The 17,122-nt window shown below is 27.9% G+C and overlaps 7 protein-coding genes across 7 annotated transcripts, besides 18 other annotated features; 4 read left to right on the top strand and 3 right to left on the bottom strand.

The window, feature by feature from the left end:
* Positions 1 to 65: part of a sequence feature (AT_rich) that runs on past the window's edge.
* Positions 66 to 135: 70 nt separating this feature from the next.
* Positions 136 to 1,650, bottom strand: CMU_021250 (uncharacterized protein; the record flags this gene model as incomplete). The annotated part of the gene is made up of 6 exons (XM_002142675.1): positions 136 to 364; positions 422 to 509; positions 571 to 750; positions 817 to 1,199; positions 1,257 to 1,339; positions 1,396 to 1,650. 6 exons carry the CDS (start codon positions 1,648 to 1,650, stop codon positions 136 to 138), a joined length of 1,218 nt encoding a protein of 405 aa, XP_002142711.1.
* Positions 373 to 408: a sequence feature (AT_rich).
* Positions 517 to 564: a sequence feature (AT_rich).
* Positions 752 to 811: a sequence feature (AT_rich).
* Positions 1,185 to 1,251: a sequence feature (AT_rich).
* Positions 1,651 to 1,724: 74 nt separating the features above from the next.
* Positions 1,725 to 1,759: a sequence feature (AT_rich).
* Positions 1,760 to 1,845: 86 nt separating this feature from the next.
* Positions 1,846 to 1,930: a sequence feature (AT_rich).
* Positions 1,931 to 2,224: 294 nt separating this feature from the next.
* On the top strand, positions 2,225 to 3,514 carry CMU_021240 (uncharacterized protein; the record flags this gene model as incomplete). The annotated part of the gene is made up of 1 exon (XM_002142674.1): positions 2,225 to 3,514. The coding sequence occupies one exon, from the start codon at positions 2,225 to 2,227 to the stop codon at positions 3,512 to 3,514; it is 1,290 nt and encodes a 429-aa protein (XP_002142710.1).
* A 137-nt stretch (positions 3,515 to 3,651) lies between these two features.
* Positions 3,652 to 3,682: a sequence feature (AT_rich).
* Positions 3,683 to 3,793: 111 nt separating this feature from the next.
* CMU_021230 (uncharacterized protein) lies at positions 3,794 to 6,817 on the top strand (the record flags this gene model as incomplete). The annotated part of the gene is made up of 1 exon (XM_002142673.1): positions 3,794 to 6,817. One exon carries the CDS (start codon positions 3,794 to 3,796, stop codon positions 6,815 to 6,817), a length of 3,024 nt encoding a protein of 1,007 aa, XP_002142709.1.
* Positions 4,833 to 4,868: a microsatellite.
* Positions 6,818 to 7,609: 792 nt separating the features above from the next.
* Positions 7,610 to 7,666: a sequence feature (AT_rich).
* Positions 7,667 to 7,803: 137 nt separating this feature from the next.
* Positions 7,804 to 7,832: a sequence feature (AT_rich).
* A 108-nt stretch (positions 7,833 to 7,940) lies between these two features.
* Positions 7,941 to 8,020: a sequence feature (AT_rich).
* Positions 8,021 to 8,057: 37 nt separating this feature from the next.
* Positions 8,058 to 8,113: a sequence feature (AT_rich).
* Positions 8,114 to 8,173: 60 nt separating this feature from the next.
* CMU_021220 (uncharacterized protein) lies at positions 8,174 to 9,256 on the bottom strand (the record flags this gene model as incomplete). The annotated part of the gene is made up of 1 exon (XM_002142672.1): positions 8,174 to 9,256. One exon carries the CDS (start codon positions 9,254 to 9,256, stop codon positions 8,174 to 8,176), a length of 1,083 nt encoding a protein of 360 aa, XP_002142708.1.
* A 169-nt stretch (positions 9,257 to 9,425) lies between these two features.
* CMU_021210 (uncharacterized protein) lies at positions 9,426 to 10,439 on the top strand (the record flags this gene model as incomplete). The annotated part of the gene is made up of 1 exon (XM_002142671.1): positions 9,426 to 10,439. The coding sequence occupies one exon, from the start codon at positions 9,426 to 9,428 to the stop codon at positions 10,437 to 10,439; it is 1,014 nt and encodes a 337-aa protein (XP_002142707.1).
* A 217-nt stretch (positions 10,440 to 10,656) lies between these two features.
* CMU_021200 (tubulin beta chain, putative) lies at positions 10,657 to 12,059 on the bottom strand (the record flags this gene model as incomplete). The annotated part of the gene is made up of 2 exons (XM_002142670.1): positions 10,657 to 11,895; positions 11,964 to 12,059. 2 exons carry the CDS (start codon positions 12,057 to 12,059, stop codon positions 10,657 to 10,659), a joined length of 1,335 nt encoding a protein of 444 aa, XP_002142706.1.
* A 355-nt stretch (positions 12,060 to 12,414) lies between these two features.
* Positions 12,415 to 12,435: a sequence feature (AT_rich).
* Positions 12,436 to 12,647: 212 nt separating this feature from the next.
* Positions 12,648 to 12,692: a microsatellite.
* Positions 12,693 to 12,981: 289 nt separating this feature from the next.
* Positions 12,982 to 16,119, top strand: CMU_021190 (HEAT repeat family protein; the record flags this gene model as incomplete). The annotated part of the gene is made up of 1 exon (XM_002142669.1): positions 12,982 to 16,119. One exon carries the CDS (start codon positions 12,982 to 12,984, stop codon positions 16,117 to 16,119), a length of 3,138 nt encoding a protein of 1,045 aa, XP_002142705.1.
* Positions 16,120 to 16,230: 111 nt separating this feature from the next.
* Positions 16,231 to 16,357: a sequence feature (AT_rich).
* Positions 16,358 to 16,807: 450 nt separating this feature from the next.
* Positions 16,808 to 17,047: a sequence feature (AT_rich).
* A 70-nt stretch (positions 17,048 to 17,117) lies between these two features.
* Positions 17,118 to 17,122: part of a sequence feature (AT_rich) that runs on past the window's edge.

Genomic DNA, 17,122 nt, shown 5'->3' with positions numbered 1-17,122 from the left:
AATATTTTAAAATAAAATTAAATCTTACTATTTAATATATACTGTAACTTATTTATTAATTTATACTCGTTTATATATAGAATATATTCTTTTCTAGAGTTTAAAATAATACTGGACCCTTGACTAACCTTAATATTAACGATGTGAAAATTCTTGCATTAACTCTTGTTCAATCATTTGAAGATTAAATAAACCTTGTTGATAAGCACGCAATATATTTTCAACATTTGTATTCTTGAATATCTGATGAGAAGTCAGAGCTTCACGTGCAGAAGGATAACTTGGTAATCCAATATAGTCACTTTCAACATGAGTAAACTTGCAAACACCAATCTTAGTATCATAATCATACTCAAACTTAAATCTAAAAGGATATTAATTTTTTTTAATTAAAATTTTTTTTATTAAGGAATTTACATACCCTTCCACATGTTTACAATCTATTTCAAATGGTAGATGTATAATTCGGTAACATTTTCTCCTCTTAAGTGAGTATCCCTTAGGACATCCTTTATGATAATATAAAATATTAAAATAAACTCAATAATATAAATATATTATATAGCTTACCAATAATCTTAGCTCTACCTCGTATTGCCAAACATTTATATATTGGATGTGGGCGATACTCAGGAGTATCCCAATCACCTAAACCTGGTCCTAATTTAGGATGAGGGTATGGACAACGAAGTTTTGGTTCTGAAGTTCTAATTTTTATACATGAAGCAGAATCCTCATCCCAATACCAAGCTAATTAAATATTAAAAATCAATTTATTAAAGTATAAATGAATATTTGAATATTTTTATAACTAACCCGAATCTGCTCCACCACAATTTCTATCATAATCAGGTATTACTGTAACCTTAGTTTCACATGTAGCCTTAGAATTATCTAGTGACTTAATCAATTTTGCATTTTTTGGACATTGAATTACATATTTAATTGGCTTTGTATGGCTTTTTTCAGTGCAATAATGATTTTCAGATTTTCTACAGAAGTCTCTTGAATCATGTTCATATTCAAACATATCAGTTGCTGGTACTTTTATTGGCTTAGAGTACATTTTTTTAACGCATCTATATATCTTTTCTACACTTTGCCCTTTAGATTTTAACTCAAAACCTTCAGGACAAATTTTTTTTTGAGCTTGATATGATGAAGATTTAATACAAAGTTCTTCCTTATTTAATTTATACCTAAATAATTATGAATAATGAATATAGATATTGATATATTTTTATTTTATTTGTTACCTTCCTGGACAGTATTTTTCATATTCTGATGTCATCATCCCAATGCAATATCCTTCAACTACTGTTGCATTTCCTGGACATGGCTGAATCAGGATTTGATATTATAATTATCTTTTTAGTTTCAAATATTTAAACTTACTGAATATATTGGAGTTACTTCATCATTATGATCTAAATATGTACAAACATTATATCTATCATCATAAAATCCTTTGTGGCATACTTTTCTTGCAGGAACTACTAAAGTTATTTTAGGTTCTCCTAATATGGTCACAGGTGGTAATGCTGTGAGTATAATAGTTGAATTAGATTTAGAGGTATTTAAAGAATCATTCCAAAGTACAGAATACTGAATATTTGTAAGAAATACTAAAAGACTATACAATATTACCATTACTGATATATCTATATATAATATTTAGCTTGCATGTTGTAAAATATGACAATTTTCACAAATGGACGATTCACATATATTATTATAATAGTAATATACTTAAAAAAAAGTCTAAAAATTTGCTAAAATCCTTTTAAAATGTTTCATGAATATAACTCTTTAAATGATTTTGTAATTTATATAAGTACTATCTTCAATATAATTTAGAATTCAAATTTTAATACAATAAATATAAATAAGAGTATAAGAATATAAAAGAATAAAAAAATTATGAATTTAAGGTATTTAATGAAATAGATAAAATTGATTTTAAGAGATTATACAGTCATTTATATTAGAAATTACGAGGTAATAAATAGATCCTTATTTCCAATATAATAAATTTTGGTTATATATGTAGTTAATTTGTTAAAATAGTATAATAAATAAAGACAGTATATGGATCCATTATTACATATTTCTAAATATGAATATTTAAATTAAACTTAGTAGTATTATATATAGTTGATACTATAAAAACCGCTAAGAATGATTAACGTGGCATTTTCAAGATAATAATGAACTGCATACAATAATGAATGAAGAATTATCAGGTAGTGATATAATATATAATTTACTGGATATAGATGATAAAACTAAGGATATACTTAAACTAAATAGGGTTTATACAATACCTCAGATATTATTAGATAATCTTCACCAGAAAGGTTTATCAAAGAAGCAGTGTTCTGATATTTATAAGAGTTGTAGATCTATTCTAAGAAACTTAATAAATATAATACTTACTCCAAACAAATATATTCATTCAGATAAGTCTGATTTGGGATTTATGACAGGTACACAATTATTAAGGAGAGCAAGAAACAACTGGAACTCATCAAGTTCGTGGAATACTTCAGTATTAAAGGCTCCAATAAAGCTTGGTGAAGAATCTCTAACTAATTTATTTGATGGAGGTTTCTTTTATGGGGAAGTTATCGACTTATTTGGGCCTAATATACATATTATTCGTCGTATTTGCCATTGGATTGTTGCAAATACAATGGATGGGAGATCAAATAATTTATATTCTTATAAATCCAAACAAATAGTAGATAAAACATTATATATCCAAACTACAAGTAGTGGATTTGATTCTATATATATAAAAAAATGTTTTCAGAAAGTATTTGGAGAATTGGTAAATACTCAAGCAACACAAGGAACTTCAGAATTAAGTGATAATACAGGGGTTCTTTTATCAAATATACATGTAACAACTATACAAAATACTAATGAACTAATCAAGTTATTATATAATATTCCTATATTTAATAGAAGAAATAATTCAAGAATAAGATTGGTTATAATTGATTCTATAACATCAATACTTGGTCCTCATCGTTTTTTCCAGGACAAAAATATTAAACAGAAGTCAGTACGAGATATTATCCAGATAATCGCGAGAATTTTACGTTATATTTGCCATATTGAAGATATGAGCATTATTACAATATCATCCTTGAAACCCTCGAAGATACTAGATCAGAATCAAAACACTTTAATGTTACAGAAAGTATCTTTACCAAATGATACAGTAGATAAAAAATTTATACTATCTTCATATAACAAACAAATGACTCCTAATATTGATCATTCATGGAATACTGTTCCTCATAATCAAATATTAATACAGGAAATAGAGAATTTTGAATCTAGAAATCGTGCATATTTAGATTCATGTGGCATTAACATGTTGAGCCTAAATAATAAGAAAGTTCTTAAATGGACTGTGTGCAAATCTAATAGAATAGCTACTGGAAAGTATGCAATAGTTGCTCAATCTAAGATTGGCCTAGAATCTAGTGATCTTTATATAATTTGAATTTATTCTTTAGGGGAAGGAGATGAAGTTTGTGTACTTGATTCCATTAGGTTTACATGAAGAGTCAGGTCTAACTTAGACAGGACGTTTTACTAGTACTTATAACAACTTTTTAGTTATGTTGAACTTGTGGGCTGAATATTTAAATAAATTTAAGTAAATAAATTACTACTAGAATATGATTGTATACAATATATTGATTTAAGTTAGATAAGAAATATTGTTTAATATATATGTAGAGGTGTAAAAGTTACATTAAGAAGTTCATATTTTCTAGGAATGAAAGAAACAAAAGAAAGTTATGATGAAAATATAGATACAGTCCCTTCAGAAATGAAGGATAGATTATGCATGCACTGTTGGGTTACTCAGAGTACTGTTTATTGCGGTACTTGTATTTGTTTCTACTGTGGTACTTGTGTAGCAATGACTCATGCAAAAAGTACACTACACTATATTACTTCAATTCAAAATTCTACACTAGTGAATGCAAATAAATCTGTAAATTCATCAGAATTTAAGAATATAAAATGTAAGATACATACTAATAAAGATTTGGCATACTGTTGCACAAATTGTAATTACAAACTTATATGCGAGACTTGTATTATTATGGATAGCCATGAATCTCATTTTATTTTGACTCTTCCAGAGGCAATACCAAGGGTTAAAAAAAGGCTTTTAGAATGTTTGTCATTTTTGAAATCTTCTGCTTTTATTTTGGGGCAAAAAATAACTGAAGTATCTGCATTAGCATCCCAAAGAAAAAACACATTTCAAAATAATTTGTTAAATGTAGAAGATGCTAAAAAAGCCTTAATAAATGCGATTATTGCAGAGCAGGATCTTTTACATGCAGAATTAAAACTATTGAGTGATAAAGTTAGCTTAGGTGGTAAAAATATATCTAAGAGTTGTGACGACCTTCACAATTTGTTAATTCGTGTTTGTGGTGAATCTAGTATTTTACTTCAAATCTCAGAAGATATGCCTAGCCATACCTTAAATAGGTATGTAAGAATTAGTAATATTGTTAAAGGAACATTGGACCCAACTTATAAGGTACTAGTTCCTGAATTACAGCACCTTAGCGTTCCATATTGGAACTTAAATAACTTGACAGTACTTGAAGTTTTGCAAGATACTCAAGTTTATATTCAAAAACACTTAAATAATGCTATAAATATTTCTGAAGCTATCTGTACAATAGCATCTGGTGATATATCTGTCGTTGATACTATTAAATTAGATTACTTTAAAACTTCAGTTAAAAAAGGAAATCAAGTAAAACAAGTAAAACTTCAAGATATCCGTGTACATAAAATAATAACAAATAAAATAAAAGAAAATAAGAATGCAAATTTGAGAAGTAATCCTTCTAAGGCTGTTTATAATACCAATAATATAGAAAAACCTCCAGCAAAGGCTAAACAAAAGTCTAACAATATTTTAAATAAACACCCAAATGATCTAGTAAGTTTCAAAGAGTGGCTAGGTATACATAATGCTAATAAGCTAAAGTCGTTGAAAAATATACAAGGTTTGCGTATAACTGATAAGATAAATAATGGGTCTTTATCTAAAAATCAAATTTCCCTTCAAAATGGGCTTAAGTCCAATAAAGAGTTAGAAATAACAACCGTAGGAAGGGACGAATATTTAGAAAGAAATTATTCATCGAGATCTGATATACCTAATACAAAAGAGTATTTTGAGGCTTATGTACATCTTAAGGGTATCTTAATGGCATCATGCATTAAATTATCTGATAAAGAACAACAAGATACAACTATTCAAGATTGCTTAAAACCTATTACTTTGAAATTATGTTTTCCATTTATATTACTTTATGATTATGGTAATAATAATTCTCAAAAATTACAAGATCACAACTCTTCTGAACTGGATAATGAAGGGAAACAAAGTATACTTTTATCACACCCAAAACTAAATAAGAAAGATTTGGATTCATCTTTAGAGGAAGTGGTAGAATATCCATCTGTAATTAAGGAGAAAGAAACTATTCTCATTAATTTGAAAATGGGGACTGTAGAAAAACCTGTAGATGCACTATTCATTACAGATATTAGACACCCAGGTATAAGAATACACACAATACATGAAGATTCAATTACAAAAGAACTATCTTCATATTTAAGTAGAAAATCAACAACCTTGCAGCCAATAAATGAAGGTTTTGAAGTTTGTGAAGTGAGTTGTGGAAAAACTCTTTATTCTTGGGTATTTTCATGTTCAACATTTAAAGTAGCTGAGAGATGGGTATCTATGCTAAGAGGAGATAATCAAGAACTACAAGATTCAATTGCTAGTATTGGTATTGCGAAATTACTTAATCAAGATACAAAAAACAAGGTAATTCACCATAAAAAAGAATCTTTAGACCCTATTATAGATCCAAGCTGTAAGATACAACCCTTAGAAGTTCCTTCAGAAACAATTAGTAATAATAGGGAAAAATTGCTTCTATTGACTAGGGATATGCATTCTTCAGATGATGTAAAGAATATACCTGATCTGTTATCTATTAGAAAAGAAAGATTAAATAAATTGCGAACTTGTAAAAAACATAAAAATGAACTAAATTTAGATCCCAAATTAAGAATAGGTCAATCTTATGTTACTAATGCTGAAGCATTACTTGTCAGGGGGCTTGAAGGAACTCGTGCATTTAAAAAAGTTGTTTTGCTATTAGCTTATCCTACTCTGGTAATAATACCATTTTTAAACTTTGAAGCTGCAATATCCCGTAGCATTTTACAGGATGAATATGTGGTATCAGAGCACTTTTGTACTCTAATTATCAAGCTTACAAATGATAATATAATTCAAAATGGAACAACATTTGAGAAACAACTATTTTATATTGGTAAAATTGCAAGTCAAGAATTACTCAATAAAAACAGTGCTCTGGAACATCTTAAATGTAAGGGAAAGATTAGGGGATTTGAAATAATGGTACCTAATAAAGTTTTGATATTTATTTGTCCAAATAGTGCAAGTGAAAAAATGTGGATTCAAGCAATATCACATCCTAAAGAACAAAAAATAATGAGAAATTGGAGGCAATTGACAATACTAGAAAGTAAAGGACATAGCAAAAATATTTCTGCAGATAACAAAGATACAAAGTCAAGTAAAACCAGAGATAATTTTGAAAGTCTAGAGATTCAAAGTCATAGTTATGGACCAAAACTTCAATCTAGTGATAATAAAGAATCTAAGAGAAAAGATTCTTTTTTCGATGAAGATATTGTTCAAGATGTTATTTCAAAAATAATATGAGCTCTCCTGTTCTAACTACTTTTTTATTTCTAAAATTAACACTTACCGCAAACACTATCGTCTTGTTAGGTGTGTTGTATTTCATCATATTAAATATCTCTATAATGGTTATCTGTCAAAGAGGACTTCTTATTAAAAGGTAATTAATATTTTGGAATATATCTTTTCTTTTGAGTACTGTATAATTTCTAAATTGTTGTAGTGATCCTCCTTCTATAGAGATTATTAAACAATTAAATCAAAATAAGCCCTTTATTATTGAAACATTAGATTCAAATATACTATTTTGCATGGATATTGGAGCTAAGAGTTTAGAGGTTAGTATTGCTTTATCTCATTTCATGTATACAAGCGTAGTATAGCATTAATAATCTCTTAAAAACTTGATTATTAATGAAGATAATGCGCTTATAATAAATCCTAAATATATACTATTTTACAGACAAATAGATTAAATTATTTGTCTGAGAAGTCATATTTTTTGGAATAAATGATATATAATTTACTTTGTCTTATATTTACCTATTTATTTGTTAATTATTTAGAGAGATGTATTTGAAAAGCTTCAAATAGCTGAGAGGCCCAAAGAGGATTATAGAAGTTAACTTTTTTACTTCTATAGTAATTATTATTCCAAAGAAAATTTGTTCTCAATGGATTCATTATGAATTGAATGTAACTGGGGAATCCTTTAACTATTGATCACTAAATATTTATAAAACGATGTGTCATTTTGTTTAGGTGATGCCACGCTTAGCACACACCTAATACTAACGTGCCTTTTTGAATTTCTATAATATAAATGATCTTAATAAGTTTTTAAAAGTATTATATAGTAATAATTAATAACAATGGAAATATATATAACTCAAATGTAAAATATATCACTTTTGTATATTGTATGGAAAAATAAGTCATTTTTTACTTTTTATAGAAGGTAGGAAATATCACTTCTTTCTACTGTAATTATAATTAAGACATTACTCATATAATATTAATTTTATTGTAATATATACTAAGAAAGTTAAAATGAAGCTTAATATTTTGAAGAATAAATCATGTACTTAAAGTCTTTTACAAATTATTTCGGTAATACATAAATTAATAAAATATCTCTTAAGTCTATATATCTTAAATTTAATGAAATATAAGTATTATATTTATTATTTAATTAACTTAAATACATATATAAATTTAATAAATGTACGAAGTTACTCAAAAGTTTCACATACCATTAATGTAATTATAAAATAATTAAATTTATTTTAATATTATTAGTATTATTAAAAATAAATTCACTAACTTTTGCTGAGAAAATAAGATAGATTTAGCATTATTTAATGAAGAAATGCAACCTCATATCAAATATGCAGGGTCAGGATTCCACCACGGTAGCAGAGTCATAATATACATAAAAATAGATTGATATAAAATCCTAGTCCAATTAGATATTTGTATGTTTATGGTGTTCAATTCATCAGATGCTTCTTTTATTTGTAAACTCTCATCCGATATTTTCTGAATTTCATTATTTTCAGTTTCTTCAATATTTAAATTAGATTCACTAAACTCAATAGAATCTTGATTTGCTTCAAATTCACTTTTAATAAATACTGAATCTTCAGTTATAATATCCTTATCTTGTATCTCTTCAAAATCTTCTTGTGTAAATTCAATATTGTCATCGACAAAATTTTGGTTTAAGTTTGATTGATCTCCTTCAGACATAAATCTTTGCCTTCTTAAATTAGCCAATGTAACTTCAATAGGATGAACTGATGACAAATTTTCCAAAATTTCTTGTATATCATCAAAAATCCCATGAACATATAAAAAGTAAAATGTGAACAATGAAACATAAAGTTCCCTAGATACATCAAAAAATAAAAATATCAACAAGATCTTAATAAATATTACAACATGGTACCTTTCCCATGGATTATTGGAAAATCTCCTTTCATTATGATATACAAATTGGTTATTTGCATTATCATAAATTCCTAATAAAGTAAATTCAGATGGTTGCTTAGTTTTATGAGGTTTTAGTGAATAATCATAAATTTGTGCCAATAGTGGTTCACAACAGTAATATCTATATGATATATTATCAGTAGATGATATCATATCTCCGTAGTCCTCAGATATAGAAGAATTATATTTATTGAGGTCCGTTACAGGTCTAAATAATGAAAATATTGAAGTATCAAATTGACATTCTCTACTATTAAATTTAATTCCATTCAATATTTTTGAATAATATTGAAGCCATTGAAAATACAAAGAGCTATAATAAGAAAATGCTAGTTGGCTATAAAAAAGATCCATATAGTAATTTGTTGGAATTAGTTTCATATTATCAGAGTCAGTATTTTTCTCTGGTTCATCAATAACTTCCAATTTACTATATCCAAAACTAAAGGTCACTTGATCTTCGTCCATTTTGCCCTGATCTTTTATAGATAATCTTGGTAAAAATTAAATTATGCTTTGAAGATATTCCACGTGATGCAGCTCTACGAGTATAATTAGTTGTACGCGGGAGTATTCAGTACTGAGGCCATATGTTAGTGATTTTTCTACGAGTTGAAAATGAAGCATATTTAAGGATATGCCAGATAATACAACAGAAGTGTATTTAAAGTATGATAAAAAACCAAGTGTAACTGATTTAGGCCGTCCTGCAAGAGTTCAATGTAATTCTAAGCAGAATATTGCATATATAGAAGGAGGCGAACAATATAATATTTGGTATGGAAGATATGTTTATGATTATGCGAAACGTACAAGATTACCTGCTCAAACACGTTGCAATCCAATTAAAGATATTGGGTGGACTAAAGCAGATACTGAACCAGGGAATAATTTACCCTCATTTTGTTTATACTTTGCTCGTGGTTGTTGTACTAATGGTGCCTCGTGCAAATATTATCATCATTTACCAACACGTGAAGATGATGATGGCCTTTCACCTATGTATGATATTTTTGGAAGAGAGAGACATGCACAACATAAAGATGATATGAGTGGAACTGGATGTTTTAAGAAGGATAGTAGAACAATATTTATAGGTGAGATATTTATAGATAGGCAAAAGGAGAATTATAATAAAATAATAAGTGACCAAATAAATAAAGAATTTAATATATGGGGACCTATTGAATATTCTAGAGTGATTTTAAATAAAAATATTGCTTTCATACGTTATAGTTATAGAGCATCTGCAGAATTTGCCAAAATTGCAATGGATGGACAAAAACTCGGTAATGGATGTGGTGATAATATTAGTGTGAAATGGGCATATGATGATCCGAATCCATATGCAATAGAAGCTCAAAATGAAATGAATTCCCTTATTGTTGAAGATACAGTTTCGAGGCTTATAAAGAGACAAAGATGCCTCCTACCTAAAGATAACATATCAATGCAAGCTGGGTTTTATGTGAATACATCAATTGGTAACTTAGATAAACAAAATGAACATAGAGATCCTTACACTCCCATAACAAGAGAATCATACAAAATAATACAAGAAACAGAGAGAATAGAGGCAGTTTTAGAAAATGTAGAGCAGTGTATTAATGAAACTGAGAAAAATGATAGGTCATATGATGTAGTAGTTTAATATAGATACCAAATATCAAAGTGTTAATAACTTTGATAATTGTAATATTCAGTACTATTTAAATAGGTATCTAGGGAAAGGTAATGTTTGTAAATTATGTCCCCGAACTAATAATACTTAGAGAGCTCTGTACAATAATTAAATAACTTGCATTAGTATTGTATATCTTCCCCCCTCCCCTAGTTTAAAGAAAAAAGAATTACTATTATCTTTGAAATTAACCATCAAGATGATGATCATCCTCTGGATATTCATCTTCCTCAACTGGAACATCTTGATATTGTTGGTATTCTGAAATCAAGTCATTCATATTGCTCTCAGCCTCAGTAAACTCCATTTCATCCATCCCTTCACCAGTAAACCAATGTAAAAATGCTTTTCTACGAAACATTGATGTAAACTGTTCTGCAATGCGTCTAAACATTTCCTGAATAGCCGTAGAATTCCCCACAAATGTTGAGGCCATCTTAAGACCCTTTGGTGGTATATCACATACAGATGATTTAATATTATTAGGAATCCATTCAACAAAATAGGAAGAATTCCTATTTTGGACTAATAACATCTGTTCATCAACTTCTTTTGTTGACATTCTACCACGGAACATTACGCTAGCTGTTAAATATCTCCCATGACGTGGATCAGATGCACACATCATATTTTTTGCATCAAACATTTGTTGTGTTAACTCTGCAACAGATAAAGCTCGATATTGCTGCGACCCACGAGATGTTAATGGAGCGAAACCAATCATGAAGAAATGTAAACGTGGAAAAGGTACAAGATTCACACACATTTTTCTTAAATCACTATTCAATTGACCAGGAAAACGTAAGCAACAAGTAACACCAGACATAGCAACTGATACTAAGTGATTCAAATCACCATAAGAAGGATTTGTCAACTTTAAAGTTCGGAAACAAATATCATATAAAGCTTCATTGTCAACAACCTGTACAGCATCAGAGTTCTCAACAAGTTGATGTATCGAAAGAGTCGCATTGTATGGCTCAACAACTGTATCAGATACTTTTGGAGATGGAAGAACGGAAAATGTTTGCACTATACGGTCTGGAAATTCCTCATGAATCTTTCCAACTAATAATGTACCCATCCCTGATCCTGTACCACCTCCTAAGGAGTGAGTCATCTGAAATCCTTGTAAACAATCACATGATTCAGCTTCATGCCTTACAACATCTAATACAGCATCTAATAACTCTGCACCTTCTGTATAATGACCTTTTGCCCAATTATTACCAGCTCCACTCTGGCCAAAAATAAAATTGTCAGGACGAAATAATGAACCAAAAGGTCCAGCACGAACTGAATCCATAGTTCCAGGTTCTAAATCCATTAATATTGCTCTAGGTACATAACGTCCACCTGCTGCTTCATTGTAAAATACATTCACACGTTCCATTTGCAAATCTGATTCCCCATGATAAGTCCCTGACTAAAAGATATACAGAAAGAGTCAAGTCATATTGACACAAATATTATCTTAATTTGTATAAAACTTACCGGATCTATCCCATGCTCATCAGATATAACTTCCCAAAATTTGGCACCAATTTGATTGCCACATTGGCCACCTTGAATATGAATAATCTCTCTCATGCTGAATAATTTAAAGTTGTCTATAAAGTCCCCAAATTTGTTATTTCAATCTCTAATATTTCTATTTTACATTATATTCCCTTGTAATATGTTAACATACCTTAATAGAATCTTATTCGACTCGTATTGAATATCGTCTAACTACTTTAGATAATTAGCTACTTCAAATATATATCACACGGAAAAAACTTGAAGAGCAATATTTCATTGACAGACCCCACTCTTGTAGATGAAAATTACGTATGAAATCTTAGTAGGCACGTTTCCATATGGAATGTATGCAAGGCGGGAAGTGGGGGTCTATACCCCACTAGTTTTTCCTAACCAGCTTACTATTATCTATTGTATCTATAGGTAATTATTATAAATATTAATACTAGACGGTATACATGATGTTCGCTAGTACAGATAAGCATGAAATATTTTTATCAATTTATAAGTTCTACACTTATAATAATTTACGATCTATTTTATTCTAAGTTAAAATTATAGTAGTGAGAAATTTTGTTATAAATATCACAAAGATATTAGGTAGATGAGATAATTGAGAGTAGTTAAATTTATAACTAGATTAATAAATAAGGAGAGAAAAGAAAAAAAAAAAAAAAAAAGGAGAAAAAAAGAAAAAAAAAAGATAGTATTGGGTGGATCCCATATATTTTGTATATATAATATATTAGGAATATATCACTATATATAAGTAGAGGATATCTTAGGATAATATTGAAGGAAATATGAACTCAGGTATATATTAGAATTAGTGTTATATAAGCTTATGATATGATTATCCTATTTTATTCAAGATTGATTCACTATTTCCTAGTATAAATAATAAAATAGGTAACTAAATTAATACACTGAGGAAATGCGCCTATTTTCCAGCTACTCATTTCCCGTTTTCTTTGTTTTTTAAGTCTTTTCTATGCATTTAAAAGCCACATTTGAACAAGATGCCATTTCTACTGATATAGATTTTGAAGATACAAAAGACACAAAGTTAGAAATTTCTCATGATGATAAGAATAGCTCAAGTAGAAGGAAACGATGGGATGTAATTCCATTCATTCAAAATGATGATATCAAGAATAATATTGTAGTGAAAGATGATAAGTTACTGAATAACTACAAGAATGAACCTGTAAAAAGGTCTAGATGGGACTTAATACCCTTAAAAAGTCAATCAGATGAACTGAATTCAAATAATAATATGAGTGAAATAAATTCAAGTGTAAAATTATCACCAGATGATATTTTGAAATATCGTTTACAAAAGGAAATATACGAACGTAATAAACCTTGGACAGATGAAGAATTAGATAAGATTTTGCCTAAGGAAGGTTATGAGATAATAGATCCTCCAGAAGGATATGATGTATTACGTGAAAGACGACTAAAAAATTCTTCCATAAATCATTTTGGTCAAGAATTCTATGAAATCCCAGAATTTTCAGGAATTGAATCTAAAAATGAACATAGCAATGATATTTTAATTGGAGGTACATCTACAATAGTTTATCATGCTGAACTTGGAGAATTAGCCTTAAAAGCAGAAGATTATTCATTTTTCGCAAAACTTTTTTCTAATGAATCAGAAGATGATTTATCTGTAGAAGAAGTTAAAGAAAGACAGATATTAACATCATTATTAAAGCTAAAAAATGGAAACCCACAACAACGTAGACAAGCAATGAGATATATAACAGAGAATGCAAGAGAATTAGGGGCAGGTCCTTTATTCAACAATATACTACCATTATTAATGTTATCAACATTAGAGGATCAGGAGAGACATATTTTAGTGAAAGCTATGGACAAAATTCTATATAAATTAAAGGATCTTGTAAGACCATATGTTCATAAAATTTTAGTAGTGATTGAACCTATGTTAATTGATCAAGAATATTATGCTAGAATGGAAGGACGTGAAATAATTTCAAATTTATCTAAAGCTGTTGGTTTAGCAACAATGATTGCAACAATGCGTCCTGATATTGATCATCCAGATGAATATGTACGTAATACAACAGCAAGAGCATTTGCAGTAATTGCATCTGCTTTAGGGATATCCTCTTTAATTATTTTTTTACAAGCAGTATGCCAAAGTAAGAAGAGTTGGCAAGCCAGACATACTGGAATTAAGATTGTTCAGCAAATTGCAATAATTATGGGATGTGCTATATTACCTCATTTAAAGAATTTAGTTCAAATTATATCACATGGTTTAGTAGATGAGAATCAGAAAGTTAGAATGATCACTGCATTAAGTATAGCAGCATTAGCAGAAGCTTCAGCTCCATATGGTATAGAAGCTTTTGATAATATTTTAAGACCACTTTGGAAAGGTATAAAAGAATATCGTGGAAAGGGATTAGCTGCATTTTTGAAGGCTATAGGTCAGATAATTCCATTAATGGATGCCCACCATGCTAATTATTATACAAATGAAGTTGCACCGATTTTAGTAAATGAATTTTCAACCCCTGATGATGAGATGAAAAGAATAGTATTGAAGGTTATTCAACAATGTATATTAACAAATGGTGTTGAAGTTGAATATTTTAAATTAGAAATTATTCCATTATATTTTTCAAATTTATGGATACCTAGAAATGCATTGGATAAGCGTACATATAAACAATTAGTAGAAACAACTGTAAGTATATCACAAAAAACTGGTGTAGAATGTATATTAAAATTTTTAATTCAATATTTGAAAGATAATAATGAATCATTTAGGAAGATGGGTTTGGAAACTATTAATAAAATGATCTCTTTAACAAAAGTTATAGATATTGATAATCGTTTACAAGAACTTCTTATAGATGGTATTTTATATGCTTTTCAAGAACATACAGATGATGATTCAACAATTATTATCGATTCATTTGGAAGTATTTTAAGTTCACTTGGAACTGCTGCAAAACCTTATTTACCACAAATATCATGTATTATTAGATGGAGGCTTAATACTCCATCTGCAAAGGTTAGACAGATGGCAGCAGATTTAATAGCAAGAATTGTAGGAATAATGAAACAGTGTGATGAAGAAGAGATGTTAGGTCATATTGGTTTATTCCTATATGAATATTTAGGTGAAGAATATCCAGAGGTATTAGGGAGTATAATAGGTGCATTGAAAGAAATTATCAATGTTATTGGAATAGATAAAATGAGTCCACCAATAAAAGATCTATTACCTAGACTAACTCCAATACTTAAAAATAGGCATGAGAAAGTTCAGGAAAATGTAATAGATCTGATAGGATGTTGTGCTAATCGTGGTGGAGATCTTATTTCTCCAAAAGAATGGGATAGAATATGTTTTGATTTATTAGATACTTTAAGAGCTAATAAAAAATCTATTAGAAGAGCTACTGTTAATACATTTGGTTATATTGCGAAAACAATAGGACCTCATGATGTTCTAGTAACATTACTTAACAATCTTAGGGTACAAGAACGTCAATTAAGAGTTTGTACAACTGTTGCAATTGCAATTATCTCAGATATATGTATGCCATATACAGTTTTACCTGCTCTTATGAATGAATATCGTATTCCAGATTTGAATGTACAAAATGGAGTTCTTAAAACTCTATCATTTATGTTTGAATATATTCGTGAAATGTCAAAAAATTATGTTTATGCAATTACACCATTATTAGAATCTGCTTTAACTGATAGAGATCCTGTACATCGTCAAACTGCAGCTTGGGCTTGTAAACATTTAGCTTTAGGAATAGCAGGATTAGGATGTGATGATGCATTGATCCATCTATTAAATTATGTCTGGCCAAATATTTTAGAGACATCTCCTCATCTTATTCAGGCAGTATTTGAAGCTATAGATGCTTTTAGAGTTTCAGTTGGTCCCGGTACTATTCTATTATATTTATTACAAGGATTATTCCACCCTGCTAGGAAGGTTAGAACCGTTTATTGGAAATTATACAACAACTTGTATATTGGTAGTCAAGATGCTTTGGTTCCATTTTTTCCAAATATACCAGATTATCAAGGGAAGTCATTTATGAGACATGAGTTATATTATTTAATTTAGGTCTTATTATTAAGTTTATACTTATAAAATTAGCTATCCTACTTTATTTACTAAATATTAAAGATTTATACTTCTTATATATATATTGAAACTCCTTTCTACTGCTTTAACATAATAAATACTTTTAATTATCTTCAATTTTTTTTTTATTAAATTAATGAAATAAAAAATTAATTATATATAGTAAAATATTAAAAGATTTTCTAATATAAAAATAATATTTTACTTTTAATATTTTGGCAAAATTCCCAATTATAAATTATTAAACACAATTTATTTAATTACATATTTCTAATAGGTTGTTCAATAAATAGATTTAATATTGACACACTTGAAAAGTCAAATAATTCCTATATAAAAGTGATCTTCTATATTAATTCAAAAGATTTCTAATATTATAAATTTACTTCTATATAATTACTCATAACTTCAAATATACATAGACTAAATCTAATATTTTGAGTTAATATAATATTAATAATAGTCTAATAGAAACTTGTTTTTAGATTAAAATATTACTTATTACTTATTACTTATAATACATAAAATCACCCAATATTCTCATAATTTTAAAATTTTGTCTTATTGAAAATATTATCTTAATTCCAATATTTAAAGTCTAAACAAATACAAATTATTATATAATCTATTTTATTTCTTATCTTTTGACGAAATATAATCTAAAAGGAATTTATATTTGTAGATTATATAAAATACTAATATGAAATATATAAAAATAAAACATTAATATATAAATAAGTTTTTTATTATGTTAATTTTTGTAAATAAATATTTAGACATTATTATATAACTTTTGTTTCATATAAATGAAATTATAATACTATTATATATATTTTAAAAAAAGATAATCTTCTTTCTTGTTATAGTAAATATCTAAATTAAAAAAAAAATAATTAGTTATATATTTCATATAGTATTGAACTATACAATAAATTATTTCTAAAAATGAATAAGTTGCTACAACGAAGAAAGTAATCTTTAA

Source organism: Cryptosporidium muris, genomic scaffold, assembly GCF_000006515.1.
Source record: "Cryptosporidium muris RN66 scf_1106632373455 genomic scaffold, whole genome shotgun sequence".
NCBI classification, from domain to species: domain Eukaryota; phylum Apicomplexa; class Conoidasida; order Eucoccidiorida; family Cryptosporidiidae; genus Cryptosporidium; species Cryptosporidium muris.
Note: the sequence above shows the minus strand (reverse complement) of the source record. Positions and strands in the feature narration are given on the sequence as shown.